Source organism: Theropithecus gelada, chromosome 1 (assembly GCF_003255815.1).
Source record: "Theropithecus gelada isolate Dixy chromosome 1, Tgel_1.0, whole genome shotgun sequence".
NCBI classification, from domain to species: domain Eukaryota; kingdom Metazoa; phylum Chordata; class Mammalia; order Primates; family Cercopithecidae; genus Theropithecus; species Theropithecus gelada.
In genome coordinates, this window is record NC_037668.1 from 153,287,315 (window position 1) to 153,304,091 (window position 16,777).

Here is a 16,777-nt window from a genome sequence, read left to right on the forward strand (position 1 = left end):
AGCTTTAGAATTTTATTAATTCAACAAATATTTACTGAGTGCCTACTATGTACTAGATACTGTTCTAGATGCTAGGGACACACTGATGTGTAAGATAGATGAGGTCTCTGGTTTTCATAGAGCTTACATTCTAATGGAGCAAGACCAATGCAAGTGATCAATTAAACACATAAAAATTTAATAGTATGTGCTGCTACTTTTTTTTTTTTTTTTTTTTTGAGACAGAGTCTCGCTCTGTCGCCCAGGCTGGAGTGCAGTGGCCGGATCTCAGCTCACTGCAAGCTCCGCCTCCCGGGTTTATGCCATTCTCCTGCCTCAGCCTCCCGAGTAGCTGGGACTACAGGTGCCCACCACCTCGCCCGGCTAGTTTTTTGGTATTTTTTAGTAGAGACGGGGTTTCACCGTGTTAGCCAGGATGGTCTTGATCTCCTGACCTCGTGATCCGCCCGTCTCGGCCTCCCAAAGTGCTGGGATTACAGGCTTGAGCCACCGCGCCCGGCCAGTATGTGCTACTTCTAAGAAAATAAAGGAAAATACAAATTGGTGGGGTAAGAGAGGGAGGTTATTTTAGGGAGAAACCTTAAGGAAATGATTCCTGTTATTTAAACCAGTATGAAGCACAAAAAAGAGCCGGACAGCTTCCCAGTCTATTTCATGGCTAGTACAATCTTTATAACCAGAATACAATGAAACAAAAGAGACTATTTTTATTTATTTATTTATTTTGAGACGGAGTCTCACTCTGTCGCCCAGGCTGGAGCGCAGTGGTGTGATCTTGGCTCACTGCAACCTCAGCCTCCTGGGTTCAAGCAATTCTCTGCCTCAGCTTCTTGAGCAGCTGGCATTATAGGCGCCTGCCACCACACCTGGCTAATTTTTGTATTTTTAGTAAAGACAGGTTTTAACATCTTGACCAGGCTGGTCTTAAACTCCTGACCTTGTGATCTACCAGCCTCGGCCTCCCAAAGTGGAGACTATTTATTTAAATAAACATAGTTGAAAACATTTGCATTAAACTGAATCACAATAGAAGAATGCTATATGCCTAATTATAACATTCCAGAAATGCCAGGATGGTTCGATTCATAGGTTAAAGGGGGAAATAAAAAACAGATCATTTTAAAAGATTTTCAAGTCATTTGACATTTTTAATTAACTATATATTCTGATAAAAAAAATTAGTAAGCTAGAACTAAATGAATTTATCAGAAACCACCAGTAATCATTCTATACAATGATTTATTAGAGACAGGCTGTAAAACCACCTAGGCCTGGTGGTTTTGTGGAAGTAGATCTTTGACAGCTTTTTAGGTTACTTTATAGTCTGTCTGGTCCAGTAATGTGGAACACTAATTCAAATTAAAATTGAGAAGAATATTGTTTTGGAGATAATCCAGTAAGATAACAATGTGATGAATAATGTTGGAAAGGAATACCAGAATTACAATTACTTGTGTAAATATATATTTATATATCCCCTAAAACTTAAAAAAAAAAAAAAAACCTGCAAGTTACTAGAGTAGGAAAATTCAGTATGTGGCCACATTAAAAAATATGTATATAAAAATCAATACCTTTATAAAACATCAGTAAAAATCAGATGAATAATAAAAAAGGTACTTTTCATAAGAACTGTAATGTGCATAAAGAATAAATTTGCAAGAAATATTTAAGACATACGGAGAAAAGTATAAAACTTTACTGAAGATCATAGAAGATTACAAATACAGTTATATGTCATTTAATGATGGGGATACGTTCTAAGAAATGTGTCGTTAGGCAATTTCATCATTTAAACATCATAGTGTGTACTTACACCTAGATGGTATGGCCTACTACACACCTAGACTGTATGGTGTAGCCTTTTGCTCCTAGACTACAAACCTGTACAGGATGTTCTTGTACTGAATACTGTAGGCACTGTAGGCAGTTGTAACAACAGTATTTGTGTATCTAAACACAAAAGGTACAGTAAAAATATAGCATTATAATCTTATGGGATCACCATTTTTCTTTCTCTTTCTTTTGGAATCACCATTTCTCTCTCTCTCTCTCTCTCAACATTTCTCTCTCTTTTTGATGAGGCCTCACTCCGTTGCCTAGACTGCAGTGCAGTGACATGATCAGAGCTCACTGTAACCTTGAACTCCTAGGCTTAAGTGATCCTCCTGCCTCAGCCTCCCAAGTAGCTGGGACTGCGGGTGTATGCCACTGCACCTGGCTAATTTTAATTTTTTACTTTTTGTAGAGACGAGGTCTTGCTCTGTTGCCCAGGCGGTCTTAAAGTCCTGGCTTCAACCAATCCTCCTACCTTGGCCTCCCGAAGTGCTGGGATTACAAGCATGAGCAACCATGCCCAGTTCCATTTTTCTTTTTTAAGAGACAGTCCAGTCTTGCACTGTCGGCCAGGCTGGAGTGCACTGGTGTGATCACAGTTCACTGCAACCCCCTAGGCTCAAGAGATCCCCCTACCTCAGCCTCCCAAGTAGCTGGGAATACATTCCTGAGCCACCACGCCTGTCTCGGACTGCCATTTTATATGTAGCCTGTTATTAAACCAAATATCATTATGCAGCACATGACTGTAAATAAGTGAGGTGGTTCAATATTGTGCAGATATTATTTTTCCTGTACTTGATTTATAAGTAAATTTAATATAATTTCAATCAAATGCCAATTGAATTATTTTTTGGAACTAGAAACATTTATTCTAAAATCCATAAATATAAGCAAATGACAACAATTGTTTTTTTGGTGGAGGGAGTTAATAGAACAGAACCTATATTATGGATATCAGCAACTAAAACAAGATGATATTGGCAAATAAATGGAGAGAAAAGATATATATGAGTATCTAGACATACTCATGTATGTATGAGTTTTAATATATGACAAAGGTGGCCTTTCAGTTCCATGGGAAACAGTGGTGGTCCTGGGACAGGTAGCTCACTATTTAGAAAGGAAAAATGTAACAGGCTCCTTTGGTTGGCAGCCTTTTATGATGACCTCGAGGATGAGCTTGTTTCCTGTCCTCACACCCTTGTGTAATCCCCTCTCCTTAAGTGTGAGCTGTCTAGTGTGACTTGCTTCTAACCAACAGAATGTCACTTCATGAGTAAGTTACAAAAGATTGTGACTTCTGTCTTACTAGTAGACTCTTACTGTCTTGGCTTTGATGAAGTAAGGTGCCATGCTGGAGAAACCTAGGTGACAAGGATCTGAGGGCGGGCTCTAGCCAACAGCCAGCCAGGATCTGAGGCTCTCAGTCCAACATAACATGACAAACTGAATTCTGCCAACATACATGTGAACTTAGAAGCAGATCCTTCCCCATCTGACACTTTATATGAGACCCAATTTCTGGCCAACACTCCAACTGAAGCTTTGTAAGAAACCCTGAAGCAGAGAGCCCACCTAAGCCATGACCAGATTCTTGATTCGCAGCAACTAAGGCAACAAATGCTTGTTATTTTTCCTCCCAATGGAACTGTATTTTCCCAAAATGTTGCAGATCAGTTACAGCAAACAGAACTGTGACCATCACGGAAAACTGTCACTCTCGGCTTCTTTTTGACCACAGCAGCTACATGGAAGCAGCTGCAGCTTTGATAAAGGCCATAAATGCTTGCTATTTTAAGCCAATAAATTTTGTGATCATTTGATATGCGTAACTGAAAACGAATGCAGGCCAGGCATGGTGGTTCAGGCCTGTAATCCCAGCATCGATCCTGAGATCGATACCAGCCTGGGCATCATGGTGAAACCCCATCTCATCTCTACCAAAAATACAAAAAAAAATAGCTGGGCATGGTAGTGCATGCCTCTAGTCCCAGCTACTTGGGAGGCTAAGGCAGGAGGCTCACCTGAGCCTGGGAGGTCAGGGCTGCTGTGAGCCACAATCATACTACTACTACACTCCATCCTGGGTGATGCAGTGAGCTCCTGTCTCAAAAAAAAAAAAAAAAAAAACAACCCAAAACACAAACAAAAAACCCAAATGCAGTTCCTTACCCTCATCATACACAAATTTCAATGTCGGATAGTACTGAATAATGAACAGTGGGTTGACTAGTGGCCCCCAAAAAGATGTCAATGTGGGCCAGGTGCAGTGGCTTACAACTATAATCCTAGCACTCTGGAAGGCTGAGGCAGGCAAACTGCCTGATTTCAGGAGTTCGAGACCAGCCTGGGCAACATGACGAAACCCCGTCTCTACTAAAAATACAAAAAAAACCACAACTAGCCGGGCGTGGTATTGCGCGCCTGTTATCCCAGCTACTCGGGAGGCTGAGGCACGAGACTGCTTAAATCTGGGAGGTGGAGGTTGCAGTGAGCTGAGATCGTGCCACTGACTGCACTCCAGCCTGGGCAACAGAGTGAGTCTCTGTCTCAGAAAAAAAAAGAAAAGAAAAAGATAAAAAAATTATTTTGGGGCTCAAGTTAGATTTTCTTGGAATAAGAAAGGTGTTTTGTTTTGTTTTGCTTGTTTTATAAAAATGCAGCTTTGCGTGGAAGGAAAGGTTTACACTGCCAAAGAAATGAAAGTTTTGAAAGTCATGCCGACTCTTCATTTTTTTCCTCTTTACATGGAAACTTAGCTATAATGAATATTTAGTTAATTCTTTCACCCTGTACTTTTTTTTTTTTTTTTTTTTTGAGATGGAGTCTCACTCTGTTGCCCAGGCTGGAGTGTAGTGCTGTGATCTCCGCTCAGTGCAACCTCCGCCTCCTGGGTTCAAGCCATTCTCCTGCCTCAAGCAATTCTGCCTCAGTCTCCCAAGTAGCTGGGATTACAGGTGCCCGCCACCACGCCCGGCTAATTTTTGTATTTTCAGTAGGGATGGAGTTTCATCATGTTGGCCAGGCTGGTCTTGAACTCCTGATCTCAGGTGATCCGCCTGCCTCAGCCTCCCAAAGTGCTGGGATTACAGGCTTGAGTAATAAATGAACAAAAGCTCTGAGCTAGTTATAACTTGTAGAAAGCTTTGATATGAATGCTTGCTTTCCAGAAAATTAGTATTAAGGCTCAAACCCAAGTAATATGGCACTGGAATGGCCTATGTTAGAAACTGCAAGATCTCTGTATCGAGAGATCTTTATGAGTTGGAAAATACTTTCCTTTCTTAACCCGGGTATTTATCTTCCTCTCTCTCCTCATCCTGCTCCTATTTTCATTAACCCAGCTCAGCCAAGCCAGATAAAAGCTGAGTAACTGGCCATCATCCCTTGCCCTAATCGTCAAGTGCTTTTGTGTTTTTTTTTGGTGCAATCTTGGCTCACTGCAACCTCCGCCTCCAGGGTTCAAGTGATTCCTGTGCCTCAGCCTCCCTAGTAGCTGGGATTACAGGCACACACCACCACGCCCAGCTAATTTTTTTTTTTTTAAGTAGAAATGGGGTTTCACCATGTTGGTCAGGCTGATTTTGAACCCCTGACCTCAGGTGATCCGCCTGCCTCAGCCTCCCAAAGTGCTGGGATTACAGGCATGAACCACTGTGCCCAGCCTCTATCTTCCATTCTTTAAAAATAAATCACCTGTCTTACTTGTCCACCCCAAATTAATTAAAATTTTATTTGTATACTATTTACCAAGCATGAACCATGACTTTTCAATATGTGTTATTATGGGTTTTCTTTTTCTCAATTCTAATGGGAGTTATCATGGATTTGTATTAAGGTTTTACTTTTTTCTTTTTTTTTTTTTTTTAAGACAGTCTCACTCTGATGCCCAGGCTGGAGCACACTGGTATGAGCTCAGATCACTGCAACCTACGCCTCCTGGATTCAAGCAATTCTTGTGCCCTCACTATCTGAGTAGCTGGGACTGTAGGCCTGTGCCACCATGCCCAGCCAATTTTTGTATTTTAACTAGAGACAAGGTTTCACCATGTTGGCCAGGCTGGTCTCAAACTCCTGGCCTCAAGTTATCTGCCTGCCTCAGCCTTCCAAAGTGCTGGGATTACAGTTGTGAGCCACTGCACACCCAGCCAAGTTTTAATCAACTTCAGAGGTTTATGTGGTTTCATTTGTAAATATATGGTTTTTAATTCTCCTGAATTTTCTTTAAAAACTGTTTACAGCTAGCTGGGCGTGGTGGCTCATGCCTGTAATCCCAGCACTTTGGGAGGCTGAGGTGGGCGGATCATGAGGTCAGGAGATGGAGACCATCCTGGCTAACACAGTGAAACCCCGTCTCTACTAAAAATACAAAAAATTAGCTGGGTGTGGTGACGGGTGCCTGTAGTCCCAGCTACTTGGGAGGCTGAGGCAGGAGAATGGAGTGAACCCAGGAGGTGGAGCTTGCGGTGAGCCGAGATCACACCACTGCACTCCAGCCTAAGTGACAGAGCGAGACTCCGTCTAAAAAAAAAAAAAAACAAAACTGTTTACAGCGGTTTCTAGAAAACACTGTAAATCTAGAAGTAAAAAAAACTAAAAAAATTAAGGAGTAGAAAAATATCTTTTGTTCGATTACACAAAGTTCAAGTGAAAGGGAGAATACTAAATATATAATTTTTTCAAGCATCCCTAGGGATAGCCGGAGAAGGCTCATAATATATTAAAAATACATATATATTTTAGTTTAATCCTTCAAACCCTTTGCTATTTACTAAATATTCATTAGGCTGCTGCTAAAGTGATTGTGGCTTTTGCCATTACTTTTAAATCTTTTAAAAGCACCAACCTAATACTAGGTAAATATTTAGATTTAACATGCCTAGAAAGCATTCTCTCAAAATACTTATACTTCACCAAGGTTAAAAAGTTTTCTATGCTTTCATACTTTTCTGTTTCCCCCTACTTCATCTTTTGTTTTTCTTGAATCCTCAGTAAATTTTCATAACTAATTATGTTTTCACTCTCTCCTGAATTTTCATTCTAGAGGCAAATAACAGTAGAATTAAAAGACTAAGTTGCCTTGCTGGTTCATAAACAACTTTTATTCCAAGATTACATCTTACATCACCAAAAGCAAGGAAATGTTTTCTATCCCTATCAAGTGGTTTATCGTTAATGAGTGGCAAAAATTCTATTATTAAAAACAAAACAAAATTCAAGGGAGTAGTAGTTTTGGGACCCTCGAAGTATGCTTTAATTCCAGAAGGTGAATGAAGATTTAAAAGATTATTGGTGAAGACAGTATGCATATAAAATTTCACTGTGGTCATCTGATCCTATCATTGTACATCTTAACTACTACATATTAATAGTAGTCTATATTTTGGTTATTCAAGATATATAACCATGAGAACTCTCCCCTCCTAACGCCTTCTTTGAATGCAGATTAATCTCACATTTCTTCTTCTAAATGATTTTAGCTTAAGGTACATTATTTTACTTAATAACTATAAAGGCTATAAAAAGAAAGCTACAATGAAATGCTATTAATGCAGACCAAAAACATGAAAATACATAGAACACTTACTGGCTCTGTTAGTGTTGTATCTTTCTCCAGGAACTGTACGACACAATATGCTAGCTAAAAGGTAAGGGACAGTTTATAAATATTACTGAGTGAGATAACATTTAATAATGTAGGATTTTTTTATATTTAGCCAATATTTTTTAGACTACCTCATTTTGATAAATTATTTTAATACATAAAAATAAACTCACAATTGTGAATGAAATTGTGAAATACCTCAGTCATGAAACTATACTCACAATTGTGTAACTTTTTAGCCTTGAAAGTAACTTCAAGTTTAAAAAAGATTTTTTGCAGTAATTTCTGACTATAAAGTTAACTGAAGTAAGACTAGAGCTAACAATTTAGTTTTTCAGCATGTTTCTACATATACACCTATGCTGATATATTATTCTCTAAATATTAATAGAAGAGACCAAAATCTCTCTAACTAGGTCTAGGTTATTGCAGCTGGAAGAAACATTCTGTAGATATGTGGGATTTATTGGAAGTCACATATTAGGTCAAGGCCTGGACTAAAATATGAGGAAAGTGTGTATCTTACACTTAAAGTGTAAGTGTAGATATAGAAATTAAATAATTGGTCTTAACAACTAAATATTTTAAAATGATAACAAAAATTTGCTTTGGGTAATTTTGTAAGCAAATTGCTTATACTTAAAACTGTCATCTCAATATTTCTCAATTTCTCTGCCTTTATATTTGCCTTTGAAATAATATTCATTTCATTTGAAATTTTTCTGAAACTTACCTGAGCATGAAACAAAGCTAATCCTTTTGCAGTATGCATAGGAATAAGAACCTTCATTAGAAATTGTTTATGTTCTGCTTTCAGTGGCAATGCAAAGCCATTGATAATACTGGAGGGAAAAAAAGGCAGGGGAAGGGTTAAGTAGTTACTACTTTGTTTCTAAAAGCTGTCATATCCATGAGTACATAAGGAACAGTGCTCTGTTTCAATCCTGGTGTTGTATGACCGTTCATCTTCAAACTACTTTAGGAAGACTATTACTATGAAGTCTGTTCCTCTAAGTCATTTGATGATTCCAAAAGAAAATTAGGACTGTCAGTTAATTCCCAAGTAATTTCTATCTTTATTTTCTATCAAACCTGTCACTTTATGCGTTGTTGCCTTTATTTTCCCCCCCAAGGCCCCAGGAGAGTCAGTATCATAATATTGTTAGAACGTTCAATATTTTCTGAAGTAAATGGGTACTTTTTCTTACTTTGTTGGATAATCTGAAATTAAGAAGTAGTTCTCTCCACAATCATTTTCTACTATTAATAAAGGAAACTAAAATCATTCTCTAAATAGCAACAGAAGGGTCTAAAATTCTCTTAATACTAATACGTAGTGAATAAAGAAGGCAAAGTGTTATGGCAAAAGGTAATAAGAATTCAGTTGAGGCTGGGCGTGGTGGCTCACGCCTGTAATCCCAGCACTGTGGGAGGCTGAGGTGGGTGGACTGCCTGAGGTCAGGAGTTCAAGACCAGCCTGGCCAACATGGTGAAATTCCATCTCTACTAAAAATAAAAATACAAAAATTAGCTGGGCGTGGTGGCAGGCGCATGTAATCCCGGCTACTCAGGAGGCTGAGGCTGGAGAATTGCTTGAACCCGGGAGGCAGAGGTCGCAGTGAGCCGAGATCGCGCCATTGCACTCCAGCCTGGGCAACAAGAGTGAAACTCCAACTCAAAAAAAAAAAAACAAAAAAAAAAACTTCAGTTGAGAAACTATGGGCTCTACATTTAAACTCTAAAATATGACATAATTTCTCCAACCCCAGCTAAGATTTTAATATATAAAACATTCAAAGTTACTTCTTAGAACAAAAAAACCTGACCTACCTTCCTAATATTTCAAGAAGTTCAGCAACACCATTGAAATGTTCTGTTTCATATATAAACCTGAATTTAAAATAAAGACAGATGTAATCAAAATCAAACTTCAGAAAACTAAGAGAAACAGGCAGGAGGGTGAAGAAATCAATCCAAAGGACAGCTATTAGAAACACACAAGCATGTTTTGGGTCTTATCAGCTCTTTTGCCCCAAACCAATTAATTCATATCAGTCTTACAAAAGAAGATCTGTTTCCTAATGAACTACATATGCCTTTGCCAAAACTTGCCATATGTGAAGATAACAGATTGTCATTTCACCTGGAATATTCAACTTAATTTATAAGAAAGATAAGTTTTCTCAAAGAAATACTTTTTAAAATAAGAAACCTCTAATTATAGGGAAATCCAAGAGAAAAAGACCCATATGTAATAAAGCCATTTTTAATCAGAATTTCTTTAAACCTCTAACTATATAGGCTGCATAGCTTTCCAAGATTAGGGTTGCCTTTAAAGCAGGGAGACATAAATAGAATAGGGTAGATATTTGAAATGGGCTTAGGAAGTGATGACAGAGAACTGGAGAAGGATACTCACTCTAGAGAAGGCAGGTATTACTCATCTCTAATTGTTGCAATGTGGGAATAGTAACCAAATTTTGCCAGATCTTCAATTAATTAAAACAAACCAAACCTTAAATGTGGGTGTTGTTATGAAATCTCCTGATCTGAAGCAACTACTTAACAGATTAATATTTATAAAGTACACTTGGCTCTCTGTATCCACAGGTTCCATATCCGTGCATTCAATCAACTACAGATCAAAAATATTTTTTAAAAATAAATACAAATTTAAAATATAGAATAACATATATTTGCATAGCATTCACACTGTATTATTATAAGTAATCGAGAGATAAAGTATACAGGAGGATGTGTGGACGTTATATGCAAATACTATGCCATTTTATATAAGGGACTTTGGATTTTAGTATTAGCAGGGGCCTTGGAATCAGTCCCTCACAGATACTGAGGGATGACTACAAGCAAATGATAGGCCCCACATAAGAGGATTGCTTGAGTTCAGGAGTTCAAGACCAGCCTGGGCAACATAGTATACAGACCTTGTCTCTACTAAAAGTCAAAAAAATTAGCCAGGCGTGGTGGTGCACACCTGTCGTCCCACTACTTGGCAGGCTGAGAGAGAAGATTGCTTGAGTCTGGGAGATGGGGGCTACAATGAGCTATGTTCTCACCACTGCACTCCAGCCTGGATGACAGAGTAAGACCCTGTCTCAAAAAACAAAGACAACTTGAATATAAGAAGATATGTAGGAGGAAGAAGTGCAATATACAATAAATGATTAATTTACCTGAGGAAAATGTTGTTAATTTGTTTTCTGATGAATGCTCTTAATCCAAGAAATTTCCCATAAATTCGGTGCAGAACAGTCTTCAGGAAGTCACGTTCTCTGGGATCTTCACTATCAAAGAGCTCCAGGAGCTTTAAAAAAAATCTGAGAAATTACTTTTAAAAAATAATTGAGCTAAAGCTTTATTCTAATTTTGATTTGAAAGATTATCCATGACATCTTTTAAAAATTTTTTAGAGTTCTGCCTTACCACACTGACTTTATTCTTGCTAAGTAATGAAGTTGAGGAAAAGCTTAGGGAATATTTCTTCTCACTTATTTCACTTCAAAATATGACATTTACAATAAATATAAATATTTCAAAAAGTGGATTTTTCTTTACCTTCCCACTGATTTTAAAATTCCATCCTACTCTTGAATACTAAACAGGCTCACAATTTTGGAGTGTTAAAATTTGGGATTTTTAATGCTTTTTGAAAGTCAAAACTACATGGAAAATCTTTTAAGTTTTTAGATTGCAAGTCATCAAATAGTTTAAAAAAATCCATGTGTAAATGTATATTTCTAGTTTAATAGAAAGATGTACACATACTAAGACTACTTTTTGTGAATTTACAATAAATTCAAGATAGTTACCATGCCAACAGTTGAAAAATTAACGTTCAGTTATTAGGATAAAATATTGGCAGATACATACTAATAGAATAGAAATCAGATATAAAATAACACTAGAATAAAAGATGAGGCCAATTTTCTTTTTTTTAAAGACAGAGTTTTGCTCTGTAGCCCAGACTGGAGGGTAGTGATGCAATCACAACTCACTGCAGCCTCGACCTCCTGGGGTCAAGAGATCCTCCTGCCTCAGTCTCCCAACTAGCTGGGACTACAGACGCATGCCACCACGCCCAGCTAATTTATATATTTTGGTAGAGATGGGGTTTCACCATGTTGCCCAGGCTGGTCTCAAACTCCTAAGTTCAAGCAATCCGCCCTCCTCAGCGTCCCAAAGTGCCAGGATTATAGGCGTGAGCCACTATGACCAGTCTATAGCTTTTTCAGCTTAGCAAATAGCTAAAAAATTTTAAACCAGTTCCACAATCAGCACTCTCCTATACCTCAACTGGCCCAATCAGTGCACTCCTATATTCTGCACAACTTTTCAGCAAAACCTGAGAGAAGAGACTTTAGAAAAAGTTAAAGTCAAAATCTCAAATTTCCATTTACAATGGTAAAGAAACTTAATTTCCTCTGTCAAAAAAACCAATATTATATTTTAAACATTGGATTTTCTTAGAAAAATATAAAATACTCTCTTTAGAGTACAAGTATCTGTAAAGCTGTCAAGGAATTTTATGTTCTGAACTTTCGTGTTTATAATTACAATAAAGATAGCAAGCTCTAAACCTCATCAGAAGTTCTTATTCCATTTTGTTTTGAATTATATATAATTGCTAACACATGCATCTGAAACCACAGTGGATGACTTAAGTCATATTTATATCTCCCAAAACAACTGACATACTTATAGTTTCCATTCTTTGTTTGCTAGGCTGTTGAGGCCCTCATGAGACTCCAGCAAAAAATATCTATGGAATATGAGAATTTTTGTTACTATACCTAATAAGTTCAGATCAAATTATTCTAATTAAAAATGGCAGCCAGGCAAAGTGGCTCTCAACTGTAATCCCAGCACTTTGAGAGGCCAAGGCGGGCAGATCACTTGAGGTCAGGTATTTGATACCGGCCTGACCAACATAGTGAAACCCTGTCTCTACTAAAAGTACAAACAAAAATTAGCCAGGCATGTCGGCACACCTGCAGTCCCAGCTACTTGGGAGGCTCAGTCAGGAGAATCGCTTGAACCTGGGAGGCAGAGGTTGCAGTGAGCCAAGATCCAGCCACTGCACTCCAGCCTGGGCAACAAGAGAGAAACAGCCATATAAACTGCTAAAAGCAATTACTGGGCCCTAGCTTCTCAGATAATTCAAACATTTAAAGTAGAAGGTAGAAATAGATCCTGCTCCACCAGTTTTATTCTTGCTGCCCTCACACCACACACACAAAAAATAATACAGCAGCCCAAACACCTCAAGCTCTAGACTAACAAAGCACTAAGGCAACTGTTCCCCTCAACCTGTTATTGTATTAAATACAATTTCATATGGCATTACTAGACCTCCCTACTGTATCCCACACAAGAGCTGCACAAGGAAATAAACAGGCATTCATTTACAATTACCAAAATAACATAACTCCATTTAATCTAATTTTAGTCATGATTAAAATGTATATGTTACTGTTAATACACACCTAATATTTCTTTATAGTTTATGAATAGCTACTTCAATGGTTCAAGGAAATATTTTAGGCTGACAATGTTCTTCATTTATCAATCTTTCACAGCAACTGCTCAGAATACTTTATATGAGGTCAAGGGTAGTTACGAATGACCAAAAATGAGCTCTAAACATACCAAACTCACATTCGTAGAATCTTTATCATAGGGCACATACAAAGTAGTCTGAAGGATAGGAAAGGTCCTTGCAATGATTTTAATCCTGGCCTCAGCATCAAATTCCTAAAGAGGCCTGCATACTCAGGCCTAGAAAGGCTTAGTCTACTTCACAATTTTCTTTGGGGCCGGCCAATTCCATATAGTTAAAAAGGGGCCTTTAGGCCAGTGCAGTGCCTCACACCTGTAATCCCAGCACTTTAGGAGGCTGAGGCGGGAGGATCCCTTGAGGCCAGGAGTTCAAGACCAGCCTGGCCAACATGGTGAAACCCCATCTCCACTAGAAATAGAAAAAAAAAAAAAAATCAGCAGGGCATACCCGTGGTGCGTGCCTGTAGTTCCAGCTACTTGGGAGGCTAAGGCAGGAGAACTGCTTGAACCTGGGAGGTGGAGGATGAAGTGAGCTGAGGTTGCACCACTGCGCTCCAGTCTGGGCAACAGAGCAAGACTCCCTCTCAAAAAAAAAAAAAAAAAAAAAAAGAGGCCTTTAAATTTTTGAAAAGGTTTTGAAAATAAAAATATATTCTTAGAAATTGTGAATATGTAGGTTCTAAAAATAACAGCTAATAACCAGTTTATATAAAGAAAAAAGGCATCACAATTAACTTTACCTCCTTATATTCTTATGATTCCATTTTATCTGTGGTTTAGAAATTGGGTGGTGGGATGCTTAGGTGCAAAAAGGAAAGAAAAAGGGAAAGGTAATTGATACTTAATGACAGGAAAGGAGCCTAAAGCCCAAATTCCTCACAATGATTCTATTCCTTTTTTCCCCTGTCATTTCAAAGTCCCAACGCTTAAAATATATGTCAAGTTCAAAGACTTACAAATGTAAAACAAAAGATTTCCCTTGGATTGAATGGTCATACCAAATTTTCATAGATACTGCAGAAAGGCTTGTTTTTCTGGTATTTATAAAATAACTATGATACTTTAGGATTAAATAGGATAATCTGATTGACTTCATTAGACGCTTACCCTTGATAAAAATACTCATATTCTCAGAGCCACTTCACTTTTATTCTAATTGTTTGGCAGTAATATTAAGTGCTGTCAAATTAAAATAAACCATTAAAGTTTTGAAAGACTACTCTATTTTAATCATAAGTTAATAAATCATTGCTAAGATGAATATAAGAGAATCTAAGACAAAAGAGTTCCTTACCTGTTGTACGAATTTCTGATCAATGTATCGCTTTGCAATGCTAGGCTGGAAATCAGGGCTCTCCAAAAATCTCAAGAAGAATTCATATACCAACTATGAGAGAAAGTCAAATAAAAGCTAAGATGATGGCTATAAAATATTACCCTAAATTATCACTTCATATTAAAAACACACCTGTTCTTACCAACTTAGTAGGGAGATTTCAGATCTCATAATGAGATCTGAAAATGTAATGAGTTGATAAAAAAATTTTTTTAAAAAAATTCATGCCTGTACTCCTAACATACTTTAGGAAGCGGAGGTGGGAGAATCACTTGAGCCCAGGAGTCTGAGACCACCCTGGACAACATGGTGAGACCTCTGTCTATACAAATAATCAAAAAATTAGCCAGGCATGGTGGCGTGTGTCTATTGTCCCAGCTACTGGGAGGCTGAGGTAGGAAGATCCCTGGAGTCTGGAGGTCAAGGCTGCAGTGAGCCGCGATTGTGCTGTGTCACTGCACTCCAGCCTGGGCAACAAAGTGAGACTCTGTCTCAAAAATAAATAAATAAATAAATAAATAAACCCAGAAACTATATATTCACAATTTGGTTTCCTAACATGATAAACTTTGAGATTTATTTATTGCTTTACATAACTTGATGCAAAACATTAAATTACAGGAGCTAGAAAAGAAGGACAATGCCTATAAAATTAAATATTTCTTAATGAAATATATTCCTATTTTGTAATCCATACTCACTAGTAACAGGCTCCTTCCCAGTGGACTACTACCTATCTCAATTTAATCACTACAGAGTCTCTTAAATGCAGAGTCAACAACCCCCAGATAAGACAGGCAGCGTAGCCAGGCGCGGTGGCTCACGCCTGTAATCCCAGCACTTTGGGAGGCCGAGGTGGGCAGATCACGAGGTCCAGAGATCAAGACCATCCTGGCTAACACAGTGAAACCCCGTCTCCACTAAAAATACAAAAAATTAGCCAGGCGTGGTGGTGCGCGCCTGTAGTCCCAGCTACTTGGAGGCTGAGGCAGGAGAATGGCGTGAACCCGGGAGGCGGAGCTTGCAGTGAGCCGAGATCGCGCCACTGCACTCCAGCCTGGGCGACAAAGTGAGACTCCGTCTCAAAAAAAAAAAAAAGACAGGCACTGTATTATTAATTTTTAAAAAGAAAGGAAAAGAAAAACTTCTGGTCTTTCTATAAAACCACAGTAGGAAAACTAATTAAATCAAAACCAGCGTATCCTATCCACACTTGAGAAATAATGAACCAAATTACATAAGTACAGGGCTAGGGAAGAAATGTCTGTGTACCAACCACAGCAAATAAACTAGAAGTCACAGCAGGCCTTCTATAAAAGTGCCAAGCAACCTACAAGTAATAGGAAATGTGCATTTGCTACCACAAATCAGAATTAAATACTTGGTTGAGCTTGTCACTATCACACCTGCTTTCAAGGAGAAAGGCAAATATGACTAAAGTTTTTTTTATTGTAACCTAATAGCTATAAAAAGGCAGAAACTTAGACCAAAATGTATCTTATTAGCTATTAAACAATACTATATCAATTTAACACCCTAAAAATAAAAAAGGAGGATTCTATCCCAAAGCAAAAACAGTCATTCAATAAACATTTAGGTAGCCAGTTAGATTAGATGCAGAAGGAAGAAAAGGGAAAAGAAAGATTGCTACGCTAAATTAATAGACGTTATAGCAAACAAAAGCACTACCAGATCTAGGCCTTATCATTCACCAAGTAACAACACATTTTTATTACAGTGAGTTCAGTAACATTCTATGGCTAACAATGGTTTGGGGATCTGAGCAAATACAGTTTTGCCTGATGTATCTCTGCCCAACTGTGGAAAAGGAGTGATGCTTATCTGGTCTAATGTTACCTAATATTTTGTGTTTATTATAAATTAAGGATATAACAAGAAATAAAACTTGATAGCAATTTAAGTTTTTATTCATAGACAATCTTCTAATCAAACAACAATAAAGATAACAGATAATTTTGCTTTGGGGTATACACATGCAAAAAGATACACAAAACTGATCACGGAGTGCTCTGAAAAGTCGGCACAGTCTCATGGACTGCTATGCAGTTTCATTAATGGCACAACTTACTCACTCAATGCCTATTTTCATGTCCAGTACTGGGCTACGTATAGTATGAACAGACATTAGGGATAGTATGGCTTAAAAAGCCCATTCACTACACAATAATTATATTTCGTGGCACAGACTATAAGTGCAGGAGCTATTTAGAAAAGGGCTGTATCACTGTGGAAAAGGTAAGAAAAGCTTTAAGGAGGATATGCAACTTGAGCCCTGTATTTGTTTCGATTCTGGATCCTCAGGAAGAGGATGGCTTTTATTTTATAGAAAGGTAGCAGCATGTCTTGATTTAAAAATATATATATTTATTTATTTTTAGAGACAGAGTTTCACCATGTTG

The 16,777-nt window shown here is 37.9% G+C and overlaps 1 protein-coding gene and 1 non-coding gene across 2 annotated transcripts in view; both read right to left on the reverse strand.

Moving 5' to 3' along the window:
* PPP2R5A (protein phosphatase 2 regulatory subunit B'alpha) overlaps positions 1-16,777 on the reverse strand; it is a 74,805-nt gene that overhangs the window by 5,429 nt on the left and 52,599 nt on the right. Inside the window, exons 4-8 of the mRNA XM_025401447.1 lie at positions 14,316-14,408; positions 10,639-10,769; positions 9,275-9,334; positions 8,178-8,286; positions 7,427-7,480 (exon numbers count right to left, since the gene is read on the reverse strand). Coding sequence (XP_025257232.1) covers positions 7,427-7,480; positions 8,178-8,286; positions 9,275-9,334; positions 10,639-10,769; positions 14,316-14,408 — 447 coding nt within the window. The remainder of the gene's footprint in view (positions 1-7,426; positions 7,481-8,177; positions 8,287-9,274; positions 9,335-10,638; positions 10,770-14,315; positions 14,409-16,777) is intronic.
* Positions 3,486-3,620, reverse strand: LOC112615971. Its single transcript, XR_003117522.1, has one exon. It is a non-coding gene; the product is annotated as a small nucleolar RNA SNORA16B/SNORA16A family (small nucleolar RNA).